At 46.0% G+C, this 23,793-nt stretch overlaps 1 protein-coding gene across 5 annotated transcripts in view; it reads left to right on the top strand.

Moving 5' to 3' along the window:
- Nucleotides 1-23,793, top strand: part of SDK1 (sidekick cell adhesion molecule 1) — a 786,274-nt gene that overhangs the window by 284,214 nt on the left and 478,267 nt on the right. For all 5 annotated transcript variants that reach the window (XM_067012701.1, XM_067012698.1, XM_067012699.1 and 2 more), the window contains exons 3-4: nucleotides 4,832-4,938; nucleotides 7,112-7,259. In XM_067012701.1, the coding sequence (XP_066868802.1) occupies nucleotides 4,896-4,938; nucleotides 7,112-7,259 (191 nt within the window). In that variant the 5' untranslated portion in view covers nucleotides 4,832-4,895. The remainder of the gene's footprint in view (nucleotides 1-4,831; nucleotides 4,939-7,111; nucleotides 7,260-23,793) is intronic.

Genomic DNA, 23,793 nt, shown 5'->3' with positions numbered 1-23,793 from the left:
GGCTCCTTCATCTCAGGGCCATCGTGGGCTCTAAGTGGAGAACTGTAGCCAGAGTGACCGGACAAGTTTGTAACGTGATTGTCCACAGGTGCTTCCATGAGACAAGTGAAAGCTTTTTCATCTACGTTTCTAATGCACTTGTGCTGCTAATATTGCAACACTTAATAGCTTAGGTCTTCTTTCCGTTGTGTTTTGGTGTGGATCCTTTTGACTGTGTAGAAACTAACATTTCCCCTCATAGTTTAGCCCTTCATATAACGGTTCTAGATTTAAAAAAAAAAATACCTCTAGAGAACCTGGCAATATAAAGAATTAAGTAAACAGAGATGAATAAAGGACTTTTAGCTCTAAAAAAATCTCTGTCTTTCACAAAGGTTTTCTGAAACTCCATTCTTACTGACTTGAGAGAGCATTTTCTCCTAGTGACAGATCTGACAGACTAGTTCTGGTCATGTGTCCATGTTTACCAAAACGTGGATTTCTCCTTTACTGTCCCTGCTTTGATAACAGAAGGTAGGAATGGAGGAAGAATGAATGATCCCAAAACACTGTTAGAGAAAATCACATCAACCACGGTCCCAGAAGAAGATTCTTAGGAACTTCTCCATGTTAACTCTAGAGATGTTGAATTGGTGTTGATAAGTGAGCATGAGGTTTAAATGTACTTATTCCTGGTATGTGGGTCCTCGGCACCCACTTGCTCCCCGGAGGGCTGACAGGGCCCAGATTTATATCCCCAGACAGATTCCACAGATGCTTACTTAGCCCATCCCCAGCGGGGACCTGCTCATTGCCTCTTTCAACTTAATGCAGAACTTTAAGTCAATGAAATGGAGATTAAAGAACTTTTGCGAGTATAACGTTCCTGTCGGCTAACTTCCATTTTTATTATGCTGTTTCCTTTAACTTCATACTGATTACTGTAACTCTTTTGAAAGGATTCAAAACATAACCCTCAACTTGCTTAGCGTTTAAGACCTATTAGTGAGCTGGACACACCTTCCCAATTTTGTGTCCATCTCTTTGTTAACAAGTTTCAGTCTGGATTTTTCATTTCACTCTTTGCTTGTGGCAAAAGCCAGCTACGGACTCACTCCACTTTTGACCGTTGCTGTATTTTAAATGTTCATATAGGAAATTTATAAAAATAAAATTGAAAATACAATTATTTGTAATCTTGTTTCCAAAAGTAGAATGGAATTAGTTCCAAGAAGGATATAAATGGCTTAGTTTTGGTGGTTTTTTTTTTCCATTTAAAGATAATAATGGGCTTTGGGCCAAGATATGAAAATTTATTATGGAACTTGGTTGTTTATTTTCATGCAGAATAGATACTTTCATACCAGACTAGATATTTTCATACTTTAATTTTTTAAAAATTTAAGCTGTGGGGAATAGTCTTGTCTGGAGTGGCATAAAATGAATGTAGACCCCCCCCCCCAAAAGAAAAAAAATCTTGTATCTAATTTTAATGGGTATGAAAATTCTTTCTCATGGATCGAGCTATGTCCACTGACCTTAGAGCGAGAAGTATTTTATCTTCTATATCAAAGGTGTGGTTTCGTTATTCTGCACTGTGATAGGTCTCCGTAGGCCTGTGTGCTTAGAGCATTTAACTCTTGCTGGGAAGAACTGTTCCAGAGCAGATAGTATTTTGTCAGACATTTTCTAAAAGTTTAGTGGCTCATGGCAGGAATACTCCTTATAAAAGATTAATTAGTCTCAGTTTTGGGGGGACTATTTACCACCTCATGATTCTTAGTGGTTAGCTGGAAAGCCATGATTTTTTGAAATGAGATGATGCAGTGAGGCAATATTTAGGTTTTTCTGTGACCGTGGTGAGTACCTAGTAACTTCAGAAACTTTTTCAACCAAAATTATTTTGGCTACATTCTGGGGAGTTCCAGGACAAGCCAAACAAACCCTCTCTGGTTGAAGCAAGAAAGGAAGTTGTCGCCTGGACGTTGGGTCGCTGTTACGGTCACTGGGCTGACTGGACACTGGGCGGGAGCAGAGGGAGGCGGGCCCATCAGAGCCAAAGAGCCTCAAGAGCCCGAGTGCCATCGGGTCCCGCCGCCGGTACTGCTGGAGCCCGGGCGCCACTGCTTGAGCCCCCGCCCCTGCTGGCGCTGGGCACTCGCACCGCTCCCCTGGTCCAGGGCTCCTTTGTGCCCCCCGCTGCTGCCGTTGGCCAGGCTCCCCTTTAGCCCTGCTCCTGAGCATCGCCAGCCCCAGGTCCGGAAGCCCAGGGCCCGTGTGTGCAGTGGTCTCTCTGTGGTCTCTCATTCCTGGGCCCCGCTGACGTAGGGGTCCGCCTCCACCGGGACTCGCGCTGGAGGATTCTCCAAATATAAGAGCACGGGGCCGACCGCAGGCACGCAGGAAATGCCAGATGCCTCTCCAGGCAGAGCCAGCCAAGTAGTTGTTCTCGGACGGAAATGGGCCTAAACCTGCTTCTTAGGGAAGTTCTAGAGCTGCTCGCGTTGCCCTTTGCGAGTGGCGGTTCGGAGCTGAGGTCGTCTCCGTAGCAGAGACGACCGTTTAAACCCTTGGGTTTGTTGTGATTTGTGCTTGATTTTCTTCAATTTGCCCTTCCTGATAATGAAGTAGCCCTGGAAAAGGTGCTGTTAGTCTAGCAGACTCTGCCTTGAAACAGTGAATACAGACATTCCCAGCTGTGCTTATTTGAAATGGGAGCAGGCATTTTCTCTATTTTAGTGGCATACGGTGCTAGGATTTTATCATACTTTCTTATAAGGAGCCAGGAAACTTTCTCTGCTTAAAAATGTGTGTTTATAAACAATAGGCTTGCAATGAATATTCCCATCTGTTGGGTAAACATAATTTGTGTAGGAATTCCTGTAATAGGTGGAGTACTTTGTCAGTTTTTTGTATATTTTTTCCCTGGTGGGACATTAAAGAGACAGTACAAAATAGCATATGCCTAATATTCAGTTTTGTATCTGTTTCTCCCAGTTGTTTGAAAGCAGTGCTGTTCTTGTGCGTTGGTACGCAGGATTACTATAGAAATTTATAAGAATATAAAATCTATTCAGGATACTGCAAAAAAGGAAAAATGAAATGAGTAACAATCATGTAAAGGTGGTTAGCTTGCAATGATGAAACCGCTCTTGTAGTTTTTCAAATATGTACTCCAATAGCTTGTGTTATTTCTTTTCCAAAATCTTTTATTGACTTTGTTTTAACCTGATCTCAAAACCCCTCCTAATCGTAATCATCGTCTGTAATCAAAGCTGCTCACCATTCTAGCCTTGATTTGCAATTCAGATAAATGGCGTTGACTCTGTGTGTTCAGTTAGCTATTGCTCTGTCTTCACTAATTAATTTTTTGTTTGAGATAAACCATTCCTCAGAATCGAATAAAACTTTGAAGACTGAGATTCAGCAGTATTTTTTCATAAAATATTTTATTAATCTTGCTGTAAGATCTCAGGACGGTTATCAGAGGGTAAACACACTCTGATTAATATTTGCTTAATACTGAATTAACCTGTATTGTCCAAATGTTTCATTCCCTTAAAAATTATGCCTATCAGTTCCTTTTTCCAGTTGACCAACTGGACATACTTGAATAAAAAGATGAGCAATTCGTTAATATAAGTGATTTTAAGGTATGTGTAAGAGCTGAGCAAATAAAGCATACCATACTTGGTGCCTTTTACCTGATTCTTTTTTTTTTTTTAGGTTTCTCTGATTGTACTTTGTAAGAGGAAATATTTTTAAATTGAAGACAACTGTGATCAGACATGTTTTTAGAAAGGATAGCATCACTGTGTTTTCTCTTTTTTTGGAAAGTAGGCTCCTATCTGATTGGGTTTTAGCTCTCTTATCCTTTCTTAGGATAGGCACCCTCCCATGTGTGAAAATCAAGCCTTATTCTTGAGTTTTGGTGAAGATGGCTTAGAAACCAATCAAAGGCACTCTTCTAGGTAGCATGAAAGGTTTGAGCTCCGGAGCTGCAGAACTCACATGAAGTGGTCCTCGGTTGTACCTCCTGCTTGTTTGTGCATTTGAAAATATCCAGAATTATAAAACTAACCATAACCCATAAAACTAACCATAGCCCAAACCAGGGCTTTTATGGAAACTGTATCTTCTAGCTACTTTGTCCCCCCTATAAAATTTACTGACGTTTTTAGAAAGGCATCGATTTGAGGGATGGTTACATATAGTCGCAGGAATGGAAAGTACAAGTGAAATAACGTCCCAGTCAATGAAGAAAGTTTGAAAAGTTGACGTCAAGCCGTATGTGAAGTGAGGAAAGTGTGTAAACGGCGTTGGGGGCCGTCTGCTCGCTGCGGGGACTGGCTGCTTTGCCTGAGTGACAGCTGTGTCTCATCCTGCATTGTTTGCACTTTGATGCAGAATTGACACAACACATTACGTTAAGACCATTGCCAGTTCTAGAAATAATTTTTAGAAATTCTGAGAGATAGAATTGTAAAAAAACCTTGACAGGTCTGGTTTACGTGTAATGATTTTTAGCCATTTAACAGTTCTTTTTCATTCAGGCAGTTTTGAGTGATATCTGTTGATACTACGTGATGGCACAGGGATACAATGGTGGACAAGAGAGTTCCAGAACCTAGCTTCATGTGATATTTACAGCATAGTTGGAGAGACAAATAGCAATGACATAATCTCACAAATAAATTGCAGTAAGTGTGTAGGTCAGGGAAGATATTGCATAGATATTAGTTTATCAAAAGTTAAATATTTTTGGCACTAGATACCAAAATATACTAGATGAGACGCCAAGGCTGGCTGCCTAGGTACGGAACCATTAACACTGCTTTTTGGTGTTTGGCAGGTATGTTATTCCATCTTTACAGAGGCTGGACGCTGGGTTTTACCGCTGTGTGGTTCGAAACAGAATGGGAGCCCTCTTGCAAAGAAGATCAGAAGTTCAAGTCGCATGTATGTGAACACTGAAAAGCTCTACAAATGTTAAATAACAAAACACTAATCAAAATCACTTTAACCAGGGTGGGAGTCGGGTTTCTATCTTGGGTTCTATTTGGAATAGTATAATTTCTCAGATCGGTTGAGAGGAGTAAATAGCTAATGCAGCTGGTCTGACGAGATCCGGGGCTAACGAGGTAAATGCCACTGTGCTCGATTCAATAGGTAAGGCTCTGCTGGGGATTTAAAAAATGAGCAAGATGCCTTCTGTTTCATGAGTTATAGCTGCGCTTAGCTTTTACCGTATCCAGGTTCCGATATTTTTAAAATAAAAGATTAAACCCAATTAGTTAAAATTTTATCAATTCATATTCAGCTCTTTCCGGTGATTTGTTTAGAAATCCTTCAGCTGCACAACAAAAAGTACGTGGATAGCACGTGTTAATGCTGTAGTGAATTAACGAACCCTCTGCTGGGCAGGCCATTTTGGAGAATGAAGCCTTTAAAGGTAACTGGAGGGGCTACCAGAATCAGAATGCAGGGGCCTTGAGTTTTGGTGTAGCGTCTTCAGGGGGATGTGGAGAGGGAGGCTGACTGATGCAAAACGTTTCACGCTTTTTCCTAGTCCAGAGTCTGCGGTGGGTGTGGGGTCCGTCGGAAATGGACCCTTCGGTAAAAGCTGTATTACATTTTGAATTTACTACCAAAATGTCTCTTCATGGGAAAGAAAGCAAGAAGTGTTCAGAAAGTTTAAATTACATAGAAGTATGTTATGATAGATTTAGAGAGCCCTAAAAAGCTCCTAAATTGGGGTGTGTGAACCAGTGGCGACAGTATTTTCTCATGTGTCCTTTTGACCCCAGTTAAGGCTTGTTGTGGTTTTCAGCGTTCCTGTATAAATTAAAATGATTTCTAGTTATTCTACTTTTCTACGGCAATTACTAGTGACTGGGTAACGTGCTGTTGCTATACGTGTTTAGTTATAGTTTTACGTACTAGGGAGGCTTACATTTTTCTGAACTGTGGTGGTGAAGTCACTCAACTAAAGCTGTCTGCAGAATAATTCAGAACCTTTATTCAATTGAATAATTGAAAACATAATTCACAAATAAAAAATTAAGGTCAATACCCAAAACATATTTGAATAAGCTTAGAATTTATTATATTTAATAAAGTGTTTAATATAATATCCTTGTTTCTGTCCTTTACCTCTACCGCTAGATTTTATCTCTTTTCTCCTTCTCTTTGATGGCAAATTTCACTTTACTTTAAAATAACCGTGCATATTTTCCTAATGTGTTTCATTTGTCTCGTCTTTTCCTGGACTATTAAACACTGCTTGTAACATAGTCAGTAATTTCTTGTGAATCACAAATCCGTTGATAATAGAGATCTTTTATGGACTGTTCCAAATTTATATACGTTCAGGCAAAAATGTAGTATTTGTGCCATATCAATGTGTGTATACATATATCTGTAGCTAATCATAATATGGAAATTTTAAAAAACTTTCAAATGGTACTGATTTAAAAATTGGCCACATATACCCACATTCTAAAGGCTGGGTTTTTTCCTGTGATCTCATTTTTTAAATGTTGTAAAACAGTAGCACAAAGACTGGAACAAAACCTACCTGCCCCCAATTAAGTCAGTAGTATGGGGTCTGGAGGACCCTCTGAAAATGAATCAGCGGTTAAATATTTCTCCCAAAAGATCTTTTAGGGAGCATTCACCCCAGAAACAGAGAAAAAGAGAAACTGAGCAGGACAGCAGCGGGTGCCTGGGTAGAACCAGCTGGAGAGATCTGGGAGCCAGGGGACGTCTGAAATCATTTTATTATCATTTCTGGGAAAATGCTTCATGTGGCGTGGGGATGCTTTTCCACAATTTATTTCAATATTAAAATTGGTTGCAAACATTTCATTGTACTGTTGCAGCGACACAAAGACCAGGAAGTTCTGCTGATCCGTGCACTTCGTGGGTACTTTGGAGGCACGTGGCTTTGCCTCACGCTTCACTTTACCACCCAGTCTGTGCTCATCAGCATCCCTGTTCATCTCTGGTCTTACTGCTTAATTATAGCAACATTGGTGACTTTGCAATAAAGTATAGTTCTTTCCATCTTTGACCTCCCGCCCCCTCAAAAAAGAATTTTCTGAAACTTAAAAGGTCTGGTTTTTCTTTGCAGATATGGGACATTTCATGGATACAGACCAGAGAACAGTGGCCTCTGCAGGACACGCAGCTGTGCTCAACTTACCACCCATCAGCAGCTGCCCCGGACCTCAAGTGACTTGGTTCAGAGAAGGGCACAAGATTATTCCAAGCAACAGAATGTAAGTTGTTCGAAACTTTGAAGTTTAAAATACATCTCATTACACTTGCTGGTACCACTTGCATATTAAGTGTGCCAATTAAAGTTTGAAAAGACTAACCTGGTCTGGTAGGCCTACCTCAATCCTTAATAAACAGCTATTGTAAGACTGGCTTGGAAATCTTTAAGCAGCTGAAGAAAACTGTCGTGTAATATTATTCTTTAATACGCCGCATACCCGAACTGAAGCACCTTTACATACTCTGCGTGGCATTTTATTTTCCCTTGTTGAATGCACTTTTTCAGATGTCATTTTCATCATGAGTTGCGTTCAGCTCCAAGTACTAATTTAATGAGTGCTTGTGTTTGCTTATAGGGCTGTGGGGTTTTTTCCCTCCTTCACTGAGCTGTGTTTGATGTTACTTTCTCTGACGATAAAACAGTAATTGCTGCTTATTTCTCTTTATCCTTTTATCCTACCATGACAGTTTTATTTCCTTTTGTCTAATAAGTGGTTCACCCATCTATTGTGGAGTAGTTGCTTTGTGATTAGTTAAGCATCATTTCTAGGTGTTCTTGCCTATTTCCCATTTAAGATATTTATCTAATGCCAAACAGTGTCTGCATTTGGAGCTTTAAGTGATTAAAAAGAACATTTGGCATATATTTTATGAGTGGGTATTTTGCAATGTAATTGAAAGATAATCTACCGAATAGAAAGGCTTTGAGGCTGGACATTTCTGAAAGACTTGTGAAACGCTGTAAGCTGGGGCTAAACGTCAGATATTGATGCCACATCAGATGGTTGCATTCAGACAAAAAAAAAAACTGTGAGAAGAAAATGCGCTTCTTTTTTTCCCCCGAAAAGGATATGTGAAGGCAGTTGGCTGAAGCAATTTTCCAACGTGCTTTCTCCCCACCCGAGCGCCCGTGCAGCCCCTTCGCTAAGCCCAGCGGCCCCGCTCTTCCGCGTGGCGAGCTCTGCTTGAGCCCACACAGGTCTCGAGCTGATGTAGCAAGTGTTTCTGTTTCGGTTCTTGGAAACAGGAAAAACATTGAAATATGTAAAATCCATATTTTAAGATTCTAGTAAAAATATAAGTTACCTTGGAAAAATGGGATAACTTCTATCCTTTTTCTTTATTTTATTAAAAGTTGCTTAGGTATCCACCTTTACATTCATTCCAACTATAACAAATGCCTCTGGAGTTGGGGTGAAACAAAGACAAGGATCAATTTCTCATTCTCTTAGAAGACTGTTAGGCTGAAAAGAAAAGGGCAGCTGAGAGAGATTCTTGTGAAATATTCTGGAAGGTCCTAGTGTTCAGCCCAGTGCGGCTGGGCAAAGGCGGGATGGGCGCTGGGGAAGGGAGGGCACAAGGAGGGGCGCGTAGACTGAATGAGGCTTCCTCTCCAACACGGGGGCTTCTAACTAATGTCAGTGGTTGAAGGATGATTTTAACTCAGTAGCAAACAACTACAGAGTAATTCATTTGTTAACCTATGGTCTAGCTATGTTCGTGAGATGACGTTTACTCAAGAAGTATACAAGGATATAGAATGAAATAACTCTTAATTTTATAAGCTTGCTTTTTTTTTTTTAACTTGCAAGTTCTTGCTAAGGACTGATTAATTCCTGCTGAGCTAACAAGGCAAAGATGCTAGGAGGGCTTTAACTTAGTGTCATAGCAAACGAATGGTCTGCTTACAACCATGAAGCTCTTGATGAATCTCCAATCTCAGTGGAATAATATGCCTGTATAGCTTTTTTTTAAGAGATGAGGTGAGGCTGATTGTGGATATTTACACGTTCTCAAGGCCCTTTCGTTTCATATTTTCCACCTCATCATCACCCCCGTATCTATTAAGTACCTGCTGTGCAAGATACCATAAATCAGCACTTGCACGGTTTTCTCCACGAGCTTATGCGTCATTCAGAGATGTATTACTTTACACATCTAATGAAGTTCAGCTTGGCCGTCACGTGGAAGGGCATTTGTGCATTGCCTCTGCCCAGACGGTTGGCAGACAGAACTCAGGTGGCATTAGATCCGTCCCGTGCCACCAGGTGTCATTTCAAAATGGAACGTCTGGCTCCCAGTGTTTCGCACCTGTCGAAACAGGTCAAGCCTCTCTCTCCTCGTGCTTTCAGCCTGGTTATCTGAGGTCGGCTCCCTAACACCGGGGACAGACGTCCCTTTGTCACGGGGAGGGAGACCCTCATCTTGCCACCCCGCCCCTGTATTTTTTAATATTATCTCATGGCCTTAAAACTGTGAGCTTTAGGCTTTCTTTCCATTTTCAAGGGAAGCAGTACGTTTAATGTTCCTCAACTTGAAAAATTAGTTGAATAGTCTATTAATAATTTTAACAGCAGCTCTTCTTTATTGAGTACTACCGTAAACATATCTTCTGTACTCCTCACACCTGCCTTCTGAGGCGGGTATAATTAGCTCTCAGAACTGAAGACTGGATATGTCAAATGACCCGGCCTCGGGCACACAGCTGACAAACGGCAGACTGGTTGGTACTCAGACCCCGGGCTGTCCCGCCCTGAATCCCACGCTCTCTCTTCTGCGTCTCAGGCCGGTTCATCTTCTTTTCACTTTACTTTGCTTGAACCTTCTTCGTGCTTTTGATTTATTTTCTCCTTACACCGCTCTCAACTTTTTTTCTCCTTTTTAGAACGCCAGGTTTCAGTGTGAAATGCTGTAGGTTGACCTGGGTTTGCCGTGAGCCGCAGACGCGCACAGCTGCACACTCTCTCTTCAACCGTGAGCATCCGTGCCTGTGCGCTGTCCACCCTTTCGGTGTTAGGTCTCTTGGTCCCTGTCTTCAGACAGTTTTGACAGAGAAGGCAGATGTGGCAGACACGCACTTTATTAAATTCAGAGGCCTAGTGGGAGACGGAGGCAGAAATTTTCTTGACATAGGGATCGTCAGGTACCTTAGCGCAGGGTGGATGGCGACAGGAGACACGGGGGTGCCGGCCGCGTGCGGAATCCGGCGCCCTGTCAGCGGCAGCCTCCTTGTTCCTCAGCTCCGTATTGTTCAATGCGGACGAGACTGTGTAGGAAAAGCAGCAGAAATTCATCACCATTTCCAGAAGAGTAGTGGTGCCTCCCTGGTGGTGGTACCTGAGCTGCTTCCCCTTCATACGGGAAAGGCTGATTGCAAAACTAACCAAGTTCTGACTGCACTTTGGGCGTTGTTTTTCATTCATTCACCAAGTCCTCGTGCAGGGCGTACTCTGAATACACAGCAGTAAACGGAAGGAAGATCCTTTTCCTCAGGGAACCTACATCCAGCTGGAAGGAAACAGATGCCAACCTGATGAGTGTATGATATGCCAGCTGATGGTACGTAGTGAGGAGAAACGAGAGCAGGGTGCGGGACGGGGTGGTGGCCGTTTTAGACATGAAATCAGACAAGGCCTCTCGGGTACTAAGCCACAAGCAGAGCCCTGAATGAATCCAGGGGGTGAGGCGTGCGGGTGTATTGGTGAGAAGAGCGCGTGCGAGAGCTCTGAGGGAGGACCGTGCCGGGGTGTTTGAGGAGCAGCAGGGAGGCCAGGGGGGCTGGTGTGGAGCCAGGGAGAGGGCTGGAGATGAGGCGGTCAGGGCCCTGGGGCCAGATTCCAGAACCAGATTACTTAGCCATAGTGAGGAGGTGGGCGTTTGCTCTGAGGAGCTGAGCCGAGGAGTGATGCAGTCTCACTCAGGGTTCTTCTATTAAGAATTACGTTGAGAACGGGACTTCGCTGGTGGCGCAGTGGTTAAGAGTCCGCCTGCCGATGCAGGGGACACAGGTTCGAGCCCCGGTCCGGGAAGATTTCACACGCCGCGGAGCAATTAAGCCCGTGCGCCACAGCTACTGAGCCCACGAGCCACAACTATTGGAACCCACGTGCCTAGATCCCATGCTGCGCAACAAGAGAAGCCACCACAATGAGAAGCCCACGTACCACAACGAAGAGTAGCCCCCGCTCGCCACGACTAGAGAAAGCCCGCGCGCAGCAACAAAGACCCAACGCAGCCAGAAATAAATTTATTTTAAAAAAAAAAAGAATTATGTTAAGAACAGGCTGTAGGGTGACAGAATCAGAAGCCAGGGGGCCTGTGCGGGGTTTCTGCAGTAATTCAGGTGGCTCGGATCAGGGTGGGGAGAACTGTCCGATGCTGATGTAGTTTGAAAGTAGGAATGATGGGATTTCCCGTTGGACTGGATGTGGGGTGTAAGAGGAGAGAAGCCATGGGTAACTCTTCAGAATTTGGGCCACAGCAGCTGATAGGATGGAGTTACCATTTTCTGAAATGGGGAGATGATTTGAGGTGAAACAGTGCTGTGTCTGTGTGCGGGGGTTGGTGGTGGTGTCTGAAACTCGTGTCGGACGTGTTAAAGGTGACGTGCTAGTAGGTGTGGCTAAGGGGTCCCAGTCGTTAGATAGTTGTATATATCAGACTCAAGGTTAGCAAAGAGATCTTGGTTAAACTTGGGGTTGTTGCTGTGTTGATATTCATAGGTTTTTAAAGCTGTGTATGGACTACATAAGCCAGTTAGCAAAGCCCAAAGAGTTCCATCGTTTCACTTAAGATGCCCTTAGCTGCAAGTTACAGAGGATGGCTCTGGCTAAGCGACAAGAAAATCTGTTGGAGTATTTAGAGAACTACAGACCAAACCACCAGAAGGAGAGGACAGGATGGTAACCGGGCCCCAGGAGCAGGGAGCAAGGCGGCACTTCCACGGCCTCCCAAGGAGATCCAGGTCCTAATGCCTGGAACAGTTGAATTTGTTACGTAACATGGCAAAGCGGGGGAAGGCAGCAGACTCCATAGGGAACTAAGCAGTTGGGGAGGTGGGACAGAGGCCCAGTGTCAGGCCAGGAGCAGTTACGCTGAGGGTCTGTACCCGTGACCTGCACAAGCCAGGCTCGGCAGCTCTTTCTCTCAGCATCTCACCTTGAGTTTAACTAGTGAGAGTCCTGAACCCCGCACTGCATGTGTCGGCCCCGTCTCAGCAAGTGGTTTCCACCTCCCCTGGGTATCGACCGTCTAAAACGTCCTTGTTTTTATAACTCTGTCTGGCCTGGTGTTGCGCAGAACAGAAACGCAATATTGGAAAGTCTGAATGAATGATTGAAGAAATGTGAAGAAAAATCATGTAATATCTGTAAACATCCAAAACAGGGGAAAAATGGCACGGCAAACCTCAGGAGAAAACGGTGCTGATGAGGGAGAAATACATCTTGGGAAAGCAAACAGTACTTTGAAGAATTGAGAGTAAGTTATACTCAGAATTATGAATTGGTAATTATAGGTTTTATTTATCTGAGAAGATGAAAAAAGTGCATGTTTATTTTTCTGATTTACTGAATCCGAACAGTTAGTTTGCTATCTTTGGGTATCAAAGATGATTATAGCCTTGTCTTACAGATGTAGTCTAATTTGATAATAAAATTGTTCTGTGTTATTTCAGTTTAGATATATGTTCTTTGTTTCCTCATATTTCTCAAAATATGAAATGTGAATGTTGATGTCAGGCAGTATTTCTCTGACCTCCGGGAGCTAATTTATGTCGGCAGCTGTCAGATCCGGACACAGAGACTCGTCCTGCGCGATTCCATTCTTTTGCTTAACTGCAGGTTCTTGGGCTCAAACTGCATCCTGTAGCCTACCTGACAGGAATGTGTAAGCACAAGTGTCCTGGCACGTGTTTTCCTAGGCGCGCGTGGTTTATAGATTAAATATTTCAAACCTCCAGTCCGCTTTGTGAGACGACGTGCCAGGAAGGATCTGAGCTGTGGAATGTGGGCAGCGGACAGCGTCCCGGTGACTCAGAAACGGCCTGACTCGGGATTCTCCGTATGCTTGGATACTGGGACACCCGCTAACCTAGTGCCGTTTCAGCCGCCGCAGGAAAGCTTTGTGTGAATTAGCACTGGTATTGGAAGTCATAACTTGATGCTTGAATGAAGTAGATCTGGTTGTAAGAATATTTTTATAGTTAACTGGGTTTTCAAAACAATATGCTTTTAAAATGTTTATATTATGTTTTGTAGGCATTTTGTGAATGTTTATAGAGTATGTCTGTACCTGTGAGTTGAGCCATATTTGGTATAAGTAAAAAAGACTAGGCGATAACGGGCTCCAGACCTGCCTCCACCGTTAATTCTGACCTTGGGAAACGTACTCTCCTTTGCCTTCATTGTCTCACGTCAGGAATGAGGACGGTGACGTGAAAGACCCCTGAGGTCCCTTCGTGTTCACGCGAGTGATGCTCAGGGGAGGTGCTCAGGGCCAGGCCCCCCCCCCTTCCTCCTTCCTGCACTCAGTAGGTATCACTGAGCACTTGTTTTGTGCTACGCACTGTTGTGGCTGCTCGGGACGGGAGGGGGCGTGAGGACATGGAAGCTTCTGCCTTCACTGCGTTAAGGTCCAGTGTGGAAACCGGTTAATAACCAGGGTTCTTTTGGGGATGATGAAATCTGTGAGGGAGACGGAGGGGGGGACAGGAGAGAACTGAGCGGGGGGGGGGGGGGGGGGGGGAGGTGGGCACTGCCTCGAGTGGTCAAGGACGCCTCTCTATGCAGGTGACATTTTAAGGTGCCACTTTATTGAGTTGTAATTTACATACAATGCAATGTGCAGATTTTAAACACACAGGTCGATGAATTTTAACAAATGCGTACACGGATGTAATCATCATCCTTAGCAAGTTCCCGAGGGCAGTTCTTACCCCCGGCCCCGCCCTGCCCTCTAATCTCATTCTAGTACCATAGGTTACTTTGCTTATGCTAGAATTGCTTATAAATAGAATCATGGCACGTGAACTCTTTTGTTTCTGCCTTCTTTCATTCGACATAATTTCTGTGATATTCTCGAGGTGGTATTAATAATGATTGTTATTAAATATTTTTTGAGTCCCAGGCGCTGTTTTAAGTGTTTTCTCTATAATGATTCACTGAATCCTCACAGCAGCCCCATGGGTTGTACTGTTAATTATGGTCACTTTGCTGAAAGGAACAACGACAGAGAGAGGCCAGCAGCTGGTTAGTGTTAGAGCCTTTGATTCTTGAGCCCACACTTTGCCTCTGTGCTGCACTGCTCTCTCGGGCTCATGTCTGAAAGATCGAGCCGTGCACACCTCTAGAGGATGAATATTCTGACCACTGGGGCCACATACATGCAAAGGCAAAGACAAAGCCTGTCGTGTTTGCTAAACTGTTGTCTGGCGCGTAGGGCCTCGTGAACGGCGGGCAAAGAGAGTGGGAAGAGAAGGCGCCCAGAAAGGAAATGGGATCCTGGAGGGGCCAGAATCCGGAAGGAAAGCTGAGTTTTATTCCATATACAGTGGGTCGTCTTTGGAAGAGTTGTGGTTTTACTTTCTGGAAAATTTTTTGAAATTGTGCTAAAATACGTGTAACGTGAAATTTACCATCTTAACTATTTTTCGCTGTAAATTCAGTGGCATTAAATACATTCACCTTGTTGCGCAGCTGTCGCCACCACCAGTCTTTGGAACTCTTTCATCTTGTGAAACTGCAGCTCTGTCCCCCTTGAAGGATAACTCTCCACTGCCCACTCCCCCCGCTCTTGGCACCCGCCCTCCTCCTCTGTCTCTCTGAATTTGACTCCACTGGGTCCCTCATGTAAGTGAAATCATACAGTACTTGTTTTTTTCCTCATTTTAAATCAAACTTAATATTTTGAGCTAATGGTAGATTCACATACAGTTGTGAAGAAGTAATACAGGGAGATCCCATACGCCCTTTAAACGGTTCCCCTCCCTGGGGAGGTTTTGTAGAGCTGTAGTACAGCATCGCAGCCAGGTGAGGCCTCGTAGAGCCGTAAGAGAGCATCGCAGCCGGGACATCAATGTTGAGACGCTGAAAACACAGAACAGTCCCCTCACCGCGGTACCCCTCACGTTGCCTCTTTATGCCAACAGCTCCTTTCCACCAGCCTTTGTCCCCACCCTAAATCCTGGCAATCATGAATCTCTTCTCCATTTCTGTAATTTTATCGTGTAGAGAATGTTTTATAAATGGAATTGTGCAGTCGGTAACCTTTTAGGATTGGCGTTTTTCACTCATCGTAATTCTCTGTTTGGTTCAGGTTGCTGCATGTGTGAGCGCTGGGTCCCTTTCCGTCGTGTAGTTAGTTTTCCGTGGTGTGGACACAGCACAGCTTGTGTAACCCTCACCAGGCGAAGGACATTTGGGCTGTGTACAGTTTTTCACCCTTAGGAAGAAAGCTGCTGTAAATATTCTTGTACATGTTTTGTGTGGACATGTCTTCATTTCTCTGGGGTAACCCAGGAGCACCGCGACTGGTTATATGGTATTTGCATGTTTCGTTTTCTTTGAGGAAATGCCCAGCTGTTTCCTGAGTTACTGTACCATTTTATAATCCCCACAACGATGTGCAAGTGGTCCCGTTTCTGTGCTTCCTCACTAGCATTCAGTGTTGTCACTATGCTTTTTTAATTTTAGCCATCTCGATGGATAATTACAACTCATTGTGTTTTTAATTTGCATTTCCCTAATGGCTAATGATGTCGAACATCTTTTAATGTGCTGATTTTAAACTGAACCAAATAGGGAAAAACTCAACTTCTTGAAGTGAAAACTGCAATCATTTATTTATAAAATCAATTGAATGGGTGAAAGAGCAGACAGTATTGCAGCTAAAGTGAGAAATATTGTTCTGGTAGGTCTGAGGAAAATACTCAGAATCAGGCACAGAGATAAAAAGGTGGAAAGCACAGAAGACAGGCAAAGAGATATAGAGGATAGTCAGTAGAAACCCAAGACGGGTCCCAGAAAGAAAGAATGGAGAGGACTGGGGCTAACGTTCAAAGGGTTAATTGTTACCATATTTCCTAACATGAGGAATCCTCAGAGACAAGAAGCAGAAAAAGCTGCAAGTAGGATAAATAAAACTAAATCCAAATCTAGGCTTGTTATAGCGTAACTGTAGAACCTCAAAGACCCAGAAGCAACAATACATGTTATTCAGATTTCCTCACTGGCACTGCAATTAGATGACTGTTGACAGCAGTAAGAGGAAAGAGGATAGTACCTGAGGATATAACTGTCATCACAGAATTTCATATCCAGCCAAACTAGTGTCCAAAAGTAAGGGAGAAAGGAAGACATTTTCAGGCTGAGAATTTACATTTCTGAGAACTTGCTAGAAGATCTACTGAGAATGGGCTTGAGGAAAAGGAATATTGAACCTAGGAGGAGATAGAATGTTAGAAATGTTGGTCTTCATTTTATTATTTCTCTCTAGTTAGGAAATGTTTGCTAATCGCAGTTTTAATACATTTAAATAGCAGAGAAGAAAGTAAAGACAGCGAGATGGGAACTCTGGGAATTTGTATGGAGAACGGCTGCAGAGAAATGGTGAGGATCCCTGAGGTCAGGGGGTTGGGTTTTTCCCTGAACGTGGGAAATAGCAGAGAATATTCATACGCTAATGGAAACTCTGTCCTAGAGAAGGAGCGTGTGGGTGAGGGGCAGAGCCCCGAGAAGGTAGAGGCCGGGTGGCCCGGGCGCCCGCACCGCCAGCACGCGCACGAGGGCCCCGGTGCGGCGCGGTCCACAGGCGTCCCCACTCCGTACGACAGCCTTTGACGGAGTCAAGGGCACCTTCCACTACAGAGCAGGGCCTGATAGGGCTTTGGACGCATGCCGTCCGGCAGACGCGCTTGCGGAACTCTGAGGGTTTTCTTGTGGATTTTCATTTCCTCCGTGAATGTTGGGAGGAGGTTATAAGTTTGGAGTAGAGCGCGTGGCACGAGAAGGGAGGTGAAGGTGTCAGTAATTACCTGGAGAGTCAAAGGCAAATCGAGCAACACGCTAGGCTTAGGGGACCGCTGAGTGCGGCGGCTCCTTTGCAGTTTGTGGTCACGGATTGTCGCGGCGCAGCTGTAGAGAAGGCTCGACGGGGAAGGAGGAAGCGCAGCCTGTCACGTGGGACCGAGAAGCGAGCACCCGGCGGGTTTACACGGGGGAGGTGGGAGGTGGCTCTCGGTTGTCTGGGGGCCGTGTGAGGGAGGAGGTGATGGGGGTGCAGGTGGGCAGAGTCAGGAGGCCGCGGCCTGTGAGGTGGGGGCCTGAGTTGGGGGCCTGGGAGGACGTGTGGGGGCTCCGGGCACCCCAGACCCCCCTCTCCTCACCGTGAGCGCGCCAGCCGTCCTCTGGCAGCAGAAGGGATCAGGTGATGCGGTCCAGGTTACATTCCTGGGGGGTAGACTTTGGCCCTTAGTGAGTCAGGGTGGGTGTGTGCAGGTGAGGGGTGCGGGCCGGCGGGCGGACTTCTCCCAGCTGGACTCTCGAGGGGCGCAGCTTCACGCAGCTTCTTACGCAGCTGCGGCCAGTGGCACCAGGCCCTCCTCGGTCTGTGCCCTCTCCTCCTGCCCCTGCTTCCTGCTTACCTGTGATGACACACACATCAGGAAGGGCTCTGCTTCCCAGAAAACTGGGCCGGGGCATCCAAGGTCTGGACTTCAGAGTGGAGTTTCTGTAGGGGCTGGCCCGGTTTAGGGGGTGGCCGTGAGCCACGGGGTGGTGTGGGGGAGACGTCGGTGGAGGACGGAGGCCACCGTGTGAGAGCGGACGGACACTTGGACGCTGAGCCATGCAGGGTGACAGCGGGAGGAGGAGCTGGGGGAGATGGAAAGCCAGGGGCCTCCTTCCTCAGTCAGCGGGCAGAGGAAGGGGACCGACACATCGGCAATAACAGTGCCGGAGCTGCGTCCCCTGGGCTTCAGAGGAGCCGGGGTCTGGGAGGAGGAAGAGAAGACGTGGCGAGGCAGCGCCTGCTGCCGGCGCGGAAGGGGTTTGCTCTGGGTAGAGCGGCGCAGCGAAGACCTCCTCGGACTGCTTCTCTGGGCGTTTGGCTCCGACGTCTGCAGCGTGGAATGTGCCGCCACTGTAGACTGAGCCTCTGTGTCCCCGCAGATTCCTGCGTTGGAGCCTGGTCCTCACTGTGGCGGTGTTAGGATGTGGGTCCTTCGGGAGGGGCTTAGGTCACGACGGTGGGGCCCCATCCTGGGATGAGTGCCCTGTAAGAGACCCCAGAGAGCTCCTCGCCCCTTCCACCACGTGAGGACACAACTGGGAAGTGCGTTCTCCCCAGCCCCTTGATCTTGGACTTCCCAGCCTCTAGAACTGTGAGAAATGATGTTTTTGCTTATGAAAGGCTTAATCTATGGTATTTTGTTGTAGTGGCCCGAATGGACTGAGACGCCCACCCAAGGGCATCTCTGTATCCTGGGGGCAGGTCACGTAAACTCACGGTGCCTCTGCTTCCTTTAGGAGCCGGAGAATGGTCTCTTCCTCCTGGAGTTGTCAGGAGATTTAACCAGAGATAATGGAGTGAGAAGTAATTTACCACCTAATGTTCAAGGAGGTGAAGACAGTACATGCTACATGTCACCCGCATGACATTGCATGTAGCGACCATGTCCTGATGCTTGCTTCAAAAAGTCCTGTCTAGATGTGGCTGTAGGTGTCTTCCGGGAGTTAGAGCCAGCTGGGAAGCAGGGACCCAGGGGGAGAGAACGTGTGGAGCCCTGGGGCACCGCACCTCTGCCTTAGCTCCTGTACGTGCTCCGTGGGCCGTTCCAAGTGCTGACTTCCGAAGCCCAGAAAGTTCTTTTTTGTTGTGGTCGTTCTAACCACACCAGGAGGAGTCCAATCCTCTGAGCCGATATTATCCTGGAGACTACTATCCATGTCCATAGAAGCAGGTTGAAGGTTGGAAGCACTGCATCTCTTTGTTGAATGGTGTACAGAACGCCGGCCAAGGCTCACGCTCACTGCGCTTTACCCTGGAGCCCCACTGCGCAGAGTGAGGGGAGGGCTGAGGTCGTGAGAATTTCACGTTTTCTTTCAGGTTGTTAATCATTGTGACACTGTTATACGAAGGGTTACCTTCTAAACGGTAGGAGACCAGGTTATGGGCTACACCTGGCAGCAGCCGGGTATTTAAGTGTGAGGCCTGCATCATGATGCAATGCAAATGGACGTAGCGAAGGCCGCTGGGCCTGTGCAGGCAGCTGACACTGCACCTGCTGCTTAGGGATTCAGGGTACATCACAGCCAGAGGGCCGTTCCGTGCAGAGGGAATAGCCTCAGGGACGGGCAGGGGCGTCTTACAATTACTTGGTTCCGTTTGAGTTGGCAATGTAGTGTTTAATGACAAGGGTCTAATAGTCTATGTGCCAATTTTTCATTTGAAAATAAAACACCACCTCATTTTACATGAGCAGATCTAGTGACAGTAATGAATTTCTTTACAAATATTAGCCTATTATACATCTTGAGTCAGTTGCACATAATTGCATCTCACCAACTCTGCATAATACTTTAATTAAAACTAGGATAATGGGGCTTCCCTGGTGGCGCAGTGGTTGACAGTCCGCCTGCCGATGCAGGGGACGCGGGTTCGTGCCCCGGTCCGGGAGGATCCCACGTGCCGCGGAGCAGCTGGGCCCGTGAGCCATGGCCGCTGCGCCTGCGCGTCCGGAGCCTGTGCTCCGCAACGGGAGAGGCCACAACAGTGAGAGGCCCGTGTACCGCAAAAAAACCCCAAAAAACAACAACGACAAAAAACTAGGATAATGAAGATACAATTTCTTTTTAATAAATTTATTTATTTTTGGTTGCGTTGGGTCCCTGCTGCTGTGCGTGGGCTTTCTCTGTTTGCGGTGAGTGGGGGCCACTCTTTGCCGCGGTGCACGGGCTTCCCACTGCGGTGGCCTTTCTTGGTGCGGAGCACGGGCTCCACGTGTGCGGGCTTCAGTAGTTGTGACTTGCGGGCTCCAGAGCGCAGGCTCAGTAGCTGCGTCGCACGGGCCCAGCTGCTCCGCGGCACGTGGGATCCTCCCCGACCAGGGCACGAACCCACACTGGCAGGCGGACTCTCAACAACTGTGCCACCAGGGAAGCCCGAAAATACAGTTTTAATGAACAGTAAATGCTGAAGTTGCCAAGCCTGGAATGTATTAGTTCGAATCATACCTCACTCTTTTTTAGCTCTTAAATCTGTGTCCACATTATGGTTTGAAATGGCAGCAATCGTGAGCAAGAGGCATTTTTTTTTAAATTTTATTTTTTTTATACAGCAGGTTCTTATTAGTTATCTATTTCATACATATCAGTGTATATATGTCAGTCCCAATCTCCCAGTTCATCCCACCCCACCACCCCCACAGCTTTCCCCCCTTGGTGTCCATACATTTGTTCTCTACATCTGTGTCTCTATTCCTGCCTTGCAAACTGGTTCGTCTGTACCATTTTTCTAGATTCCACATATATGCGTTAATATACGGTATTTGTTTTTCTCTTTCTGACTTACTTCACTCTGTATGACAGTCTCTAGGTCCATCCACGTCTCTACAAATGACCCAATTTCGTTCCTTTTTATGGCTGAGTAATATTCCATTGTATATATGTGCCACCTCTTCTTTATCCATTCATCTGTCGATGGGTATTTAGGTTGCTTCCATGACCTGGCTATTGTAAATAGTGCTGCAGTGAACACTGGGGTGCATGTGTCTTTTTGAATTATGGTTTTCTCAGGGTATATGCCCAGTAGTGGGATTGCTGGGTCGTATGGTAGTTCTATTTTTAGTTTTTTTAAGGAACCTCCATACTGTTCTCCATAGTGGCTGTACCAATTTACATTCCCACCAACAGTGTAGGAGGGGTCCCTTTTCTCCACACCCTCTCCCGCATTTGTTGTTTGTAGATTTTCTGATGATGCCCATTCTAACTGGTGTGAGGTGATACCTCATGGTAGTTTTGATTTGCATTTCTCTAATAATTAGTGATGTTGAGCAGCTTTTCATGTGCCTCTTGGCCATCTGCATGTCTTCTTTGGAGAAATGTCTATTTAGATCTTCTGCCCATTTTTTGATTGGGTTTGTTTTTTTAATATTGAGCTGCATGAGCTGTTTATATATTTTGGAGATTAACCCTTTGTCCATTGATTCATTTGCAAATATTTTCTCCCGTTCTGAGGGTTGTCTTTTCATCTTGTTTATAGTTTCCTTTGCTGTGCAAAAGCTTTTAAGTTTCATTAGGTCCCATTTGTTTGTTTTTATTTCCATTACTCTAGGAGGTGGGTCTAAAAAGATCTTGCTGTGATTTATGTCAGAGCGTTCTTCCTGTGTTTTTCTCGAAGAGTTTTATAGTGTCCAGGAGGCATTTTAAAATACGTTTATTAGTATGTACTATTAAATAATATGCTTCTTTATGGCTGTCATATATCTGTCTATCCCCCTTGCATATATAGTTGGTTGTTTGCTACTAATTATAATCTGTAGAAGCAGATTCAGGTTTTCTTTGTCTTTTTTCTCCCAGCTTTATTTAGATATAATTGACATACGACACTGTATTATTTTAAGATGCGTAACATCATGATTTGATATATATACATATATATACTACAAGAAGTTTAGCGAATACTCCTCACAACACAACACCTTGAGGTGTTTTTCTTGTGATGAGAACTTTTAGGATCTACTCCGGTAACAAGTTTCAAGTGCATAATATAGTGCTGTTAACTAGTCCCCGTGCTGTACACCACATGCTCGGGGCGTATTTGTCTTACAACTGGAAGCTCATACCTTTGGACCGCCTTCCCCCCTGGCCTCCCACTTCCCCGCTCTGGTAACCAACACAGTACTAGCAAACAGAATCTAACCACACCTTTGCCCAGTTTGTACTGGATTATTTCTTTGTCTCTGAAGGCCCAGCAACTTAGCGCAGTGCTTGGCCATACTTACTTAATGTTTGTTGGATGAATGGATAAGTATTTCTTGGATGAATAAACAAATAGTAGTACTTGGCTCATGCTGGGGAGATGGTGTGGGACTACGTACACGAGGCTGAGACTCGGAAAGTGAAGGTTTCAGTCTCAGCTTTGTCCCTTAGTAGCTGTGTGACCTTGGGCAAGTCTTTTGACTATTGCCAGCAAAGAGGATGCAATGGGATATCTCAGATGGAAATAAGGGTACCTACCCCGCCACGCTCTTGGAATCATTACGGGGAGCGTTTATCTGATGGGTAGAATTACAGGTGTGAACACACTTTCTAACCTGCAGAGTAAATGTAAACATGTGCTGCGCTGTTACTATCATTCCCTCTTCTGATCGCCATCCTAGTTCTAGAAGGGGACGCGCGTTAGTATCCAAAGGCAGCTAACTCACCTCACCGCGACTATGGATTTTTTAGGGTGTTTTTTTAAAATATAAATTTATTTATGTATTTTTGGCTGCGTTGGGTCTTCCTTGTTGCGCGCAGGCTTCCTCTAGTTGCGGCGAGCGGGGGCTGCTCTTCATTGCGGTGCACCGGCTTCTCGTTGTGGTGGCTTGTTGCGGAGCACGGGCTCTAGGCACACTGGCTTCAGAAGTTGTGGCTCGCGGGCTCTAGAGTGCAGGCTCAGCAGTTGTGGCTCGCAGGCTCTAGAGCGCAGGCTCAGTAGTTGTGGCGCACGGGTTTAGTTGCTCCGCGGCATGTGGGATCTTCCCGGACCAGGGCTCGAACCCGTGTCCCCCGCATCGGCAGGAGGATTCTTAACCACTGCGCCACCAAGGAAGCCCCATTTAGGTTGTTTTGCAGTGACTTTTCAGTCCTTGGTGAGCGGTACCTGTAGTACAGAATACAAGGAGATATGCCCCTCCCATCTCCCCTTCCTTCCTTCCTCAGTTAAAATGTCCTTGGGAAATTTAAGCCAGTCTTAATGCTGGCGGGTAATTGGGAGGCGTTTCTACCTGTGCATCTAATGTATAGTTTATTACACAGTCACATGTAAGTGACTTTTGTTAGCTTCTCTTTTAGGTTAGCAATATCAGTGTTACTCTTCCTGAATACAGGTCATTTATTCATTCACTTATCTGTTCCCTGAACAAGTACCGAATTGCACCGGTGTCACCCACAGAAGCTTCTCCCGAAGCACCAAGTTCCCTGTGAAGGCAAATATGCTCTGGCCTCTGGCCAAGCGGCACTGCCGGAGTAAGTCAAGAAGGCTTGGTGACACTGTCCCATTCGTAACCTAGAGGCAGGGCCTGGCCCGTAAGGGCAGCTTCTGGTGATGCTCCAGGGTGAACACCGCGGCGCACCCACGGAGAGCCCACGTGGCAGTGTGATTCAGCTTTCACTTGCACCGGGGGGCTCGGTGTCCCGGCGAGCCTGCTCCCATCTGGTCTTATCGCTGGGTCTTGAGGCAGAAATCTTGCACACCAGCGTGGAGTTCTCCCTCACGGAGAAGCGGGGAAAGGAACCCCAGGGAGGAAGGGATGTTCTCAGAGCTCAGAGCGAGTCGCGGGACGTGCGTCCCACTCCAGCGCCTTCGTGCACCTCAGGCCTGGGGCCGTAAGGAGCTGGGAACTGGAGAGATCGGTGCGGTGGGTGCAGCGAGAGGGTCAGAGGTCACACACAGGGGCAGTGGGCAGCTGGACCCGTCAGGAGGCGCTGCTCCGGTCGGCAGCCCGCGTCCACCGGGTGCCTCTTTGTGGGAGGAGAGGCAGCATTTCCGGAGCTC

Source organism: Kogia breviceps, chromosome 14 (assembly GCF_026419965.1).
Source record: "Kogia breviceps isolate mKogBre1 chromosome 14, mKogBre1 haplotype 1, whole genome shotgun sequence".
In the NCBI taxonomy this organism is placed as follows: Eukaryota; Metazoa; Chordata; class Mammalia; order Artiodactyla; family Physeteridae; genus Kogia; species Kogia breviceps.
This window is presented reverse-complemented; position numbering and strand designations above follow the sequence as displayed.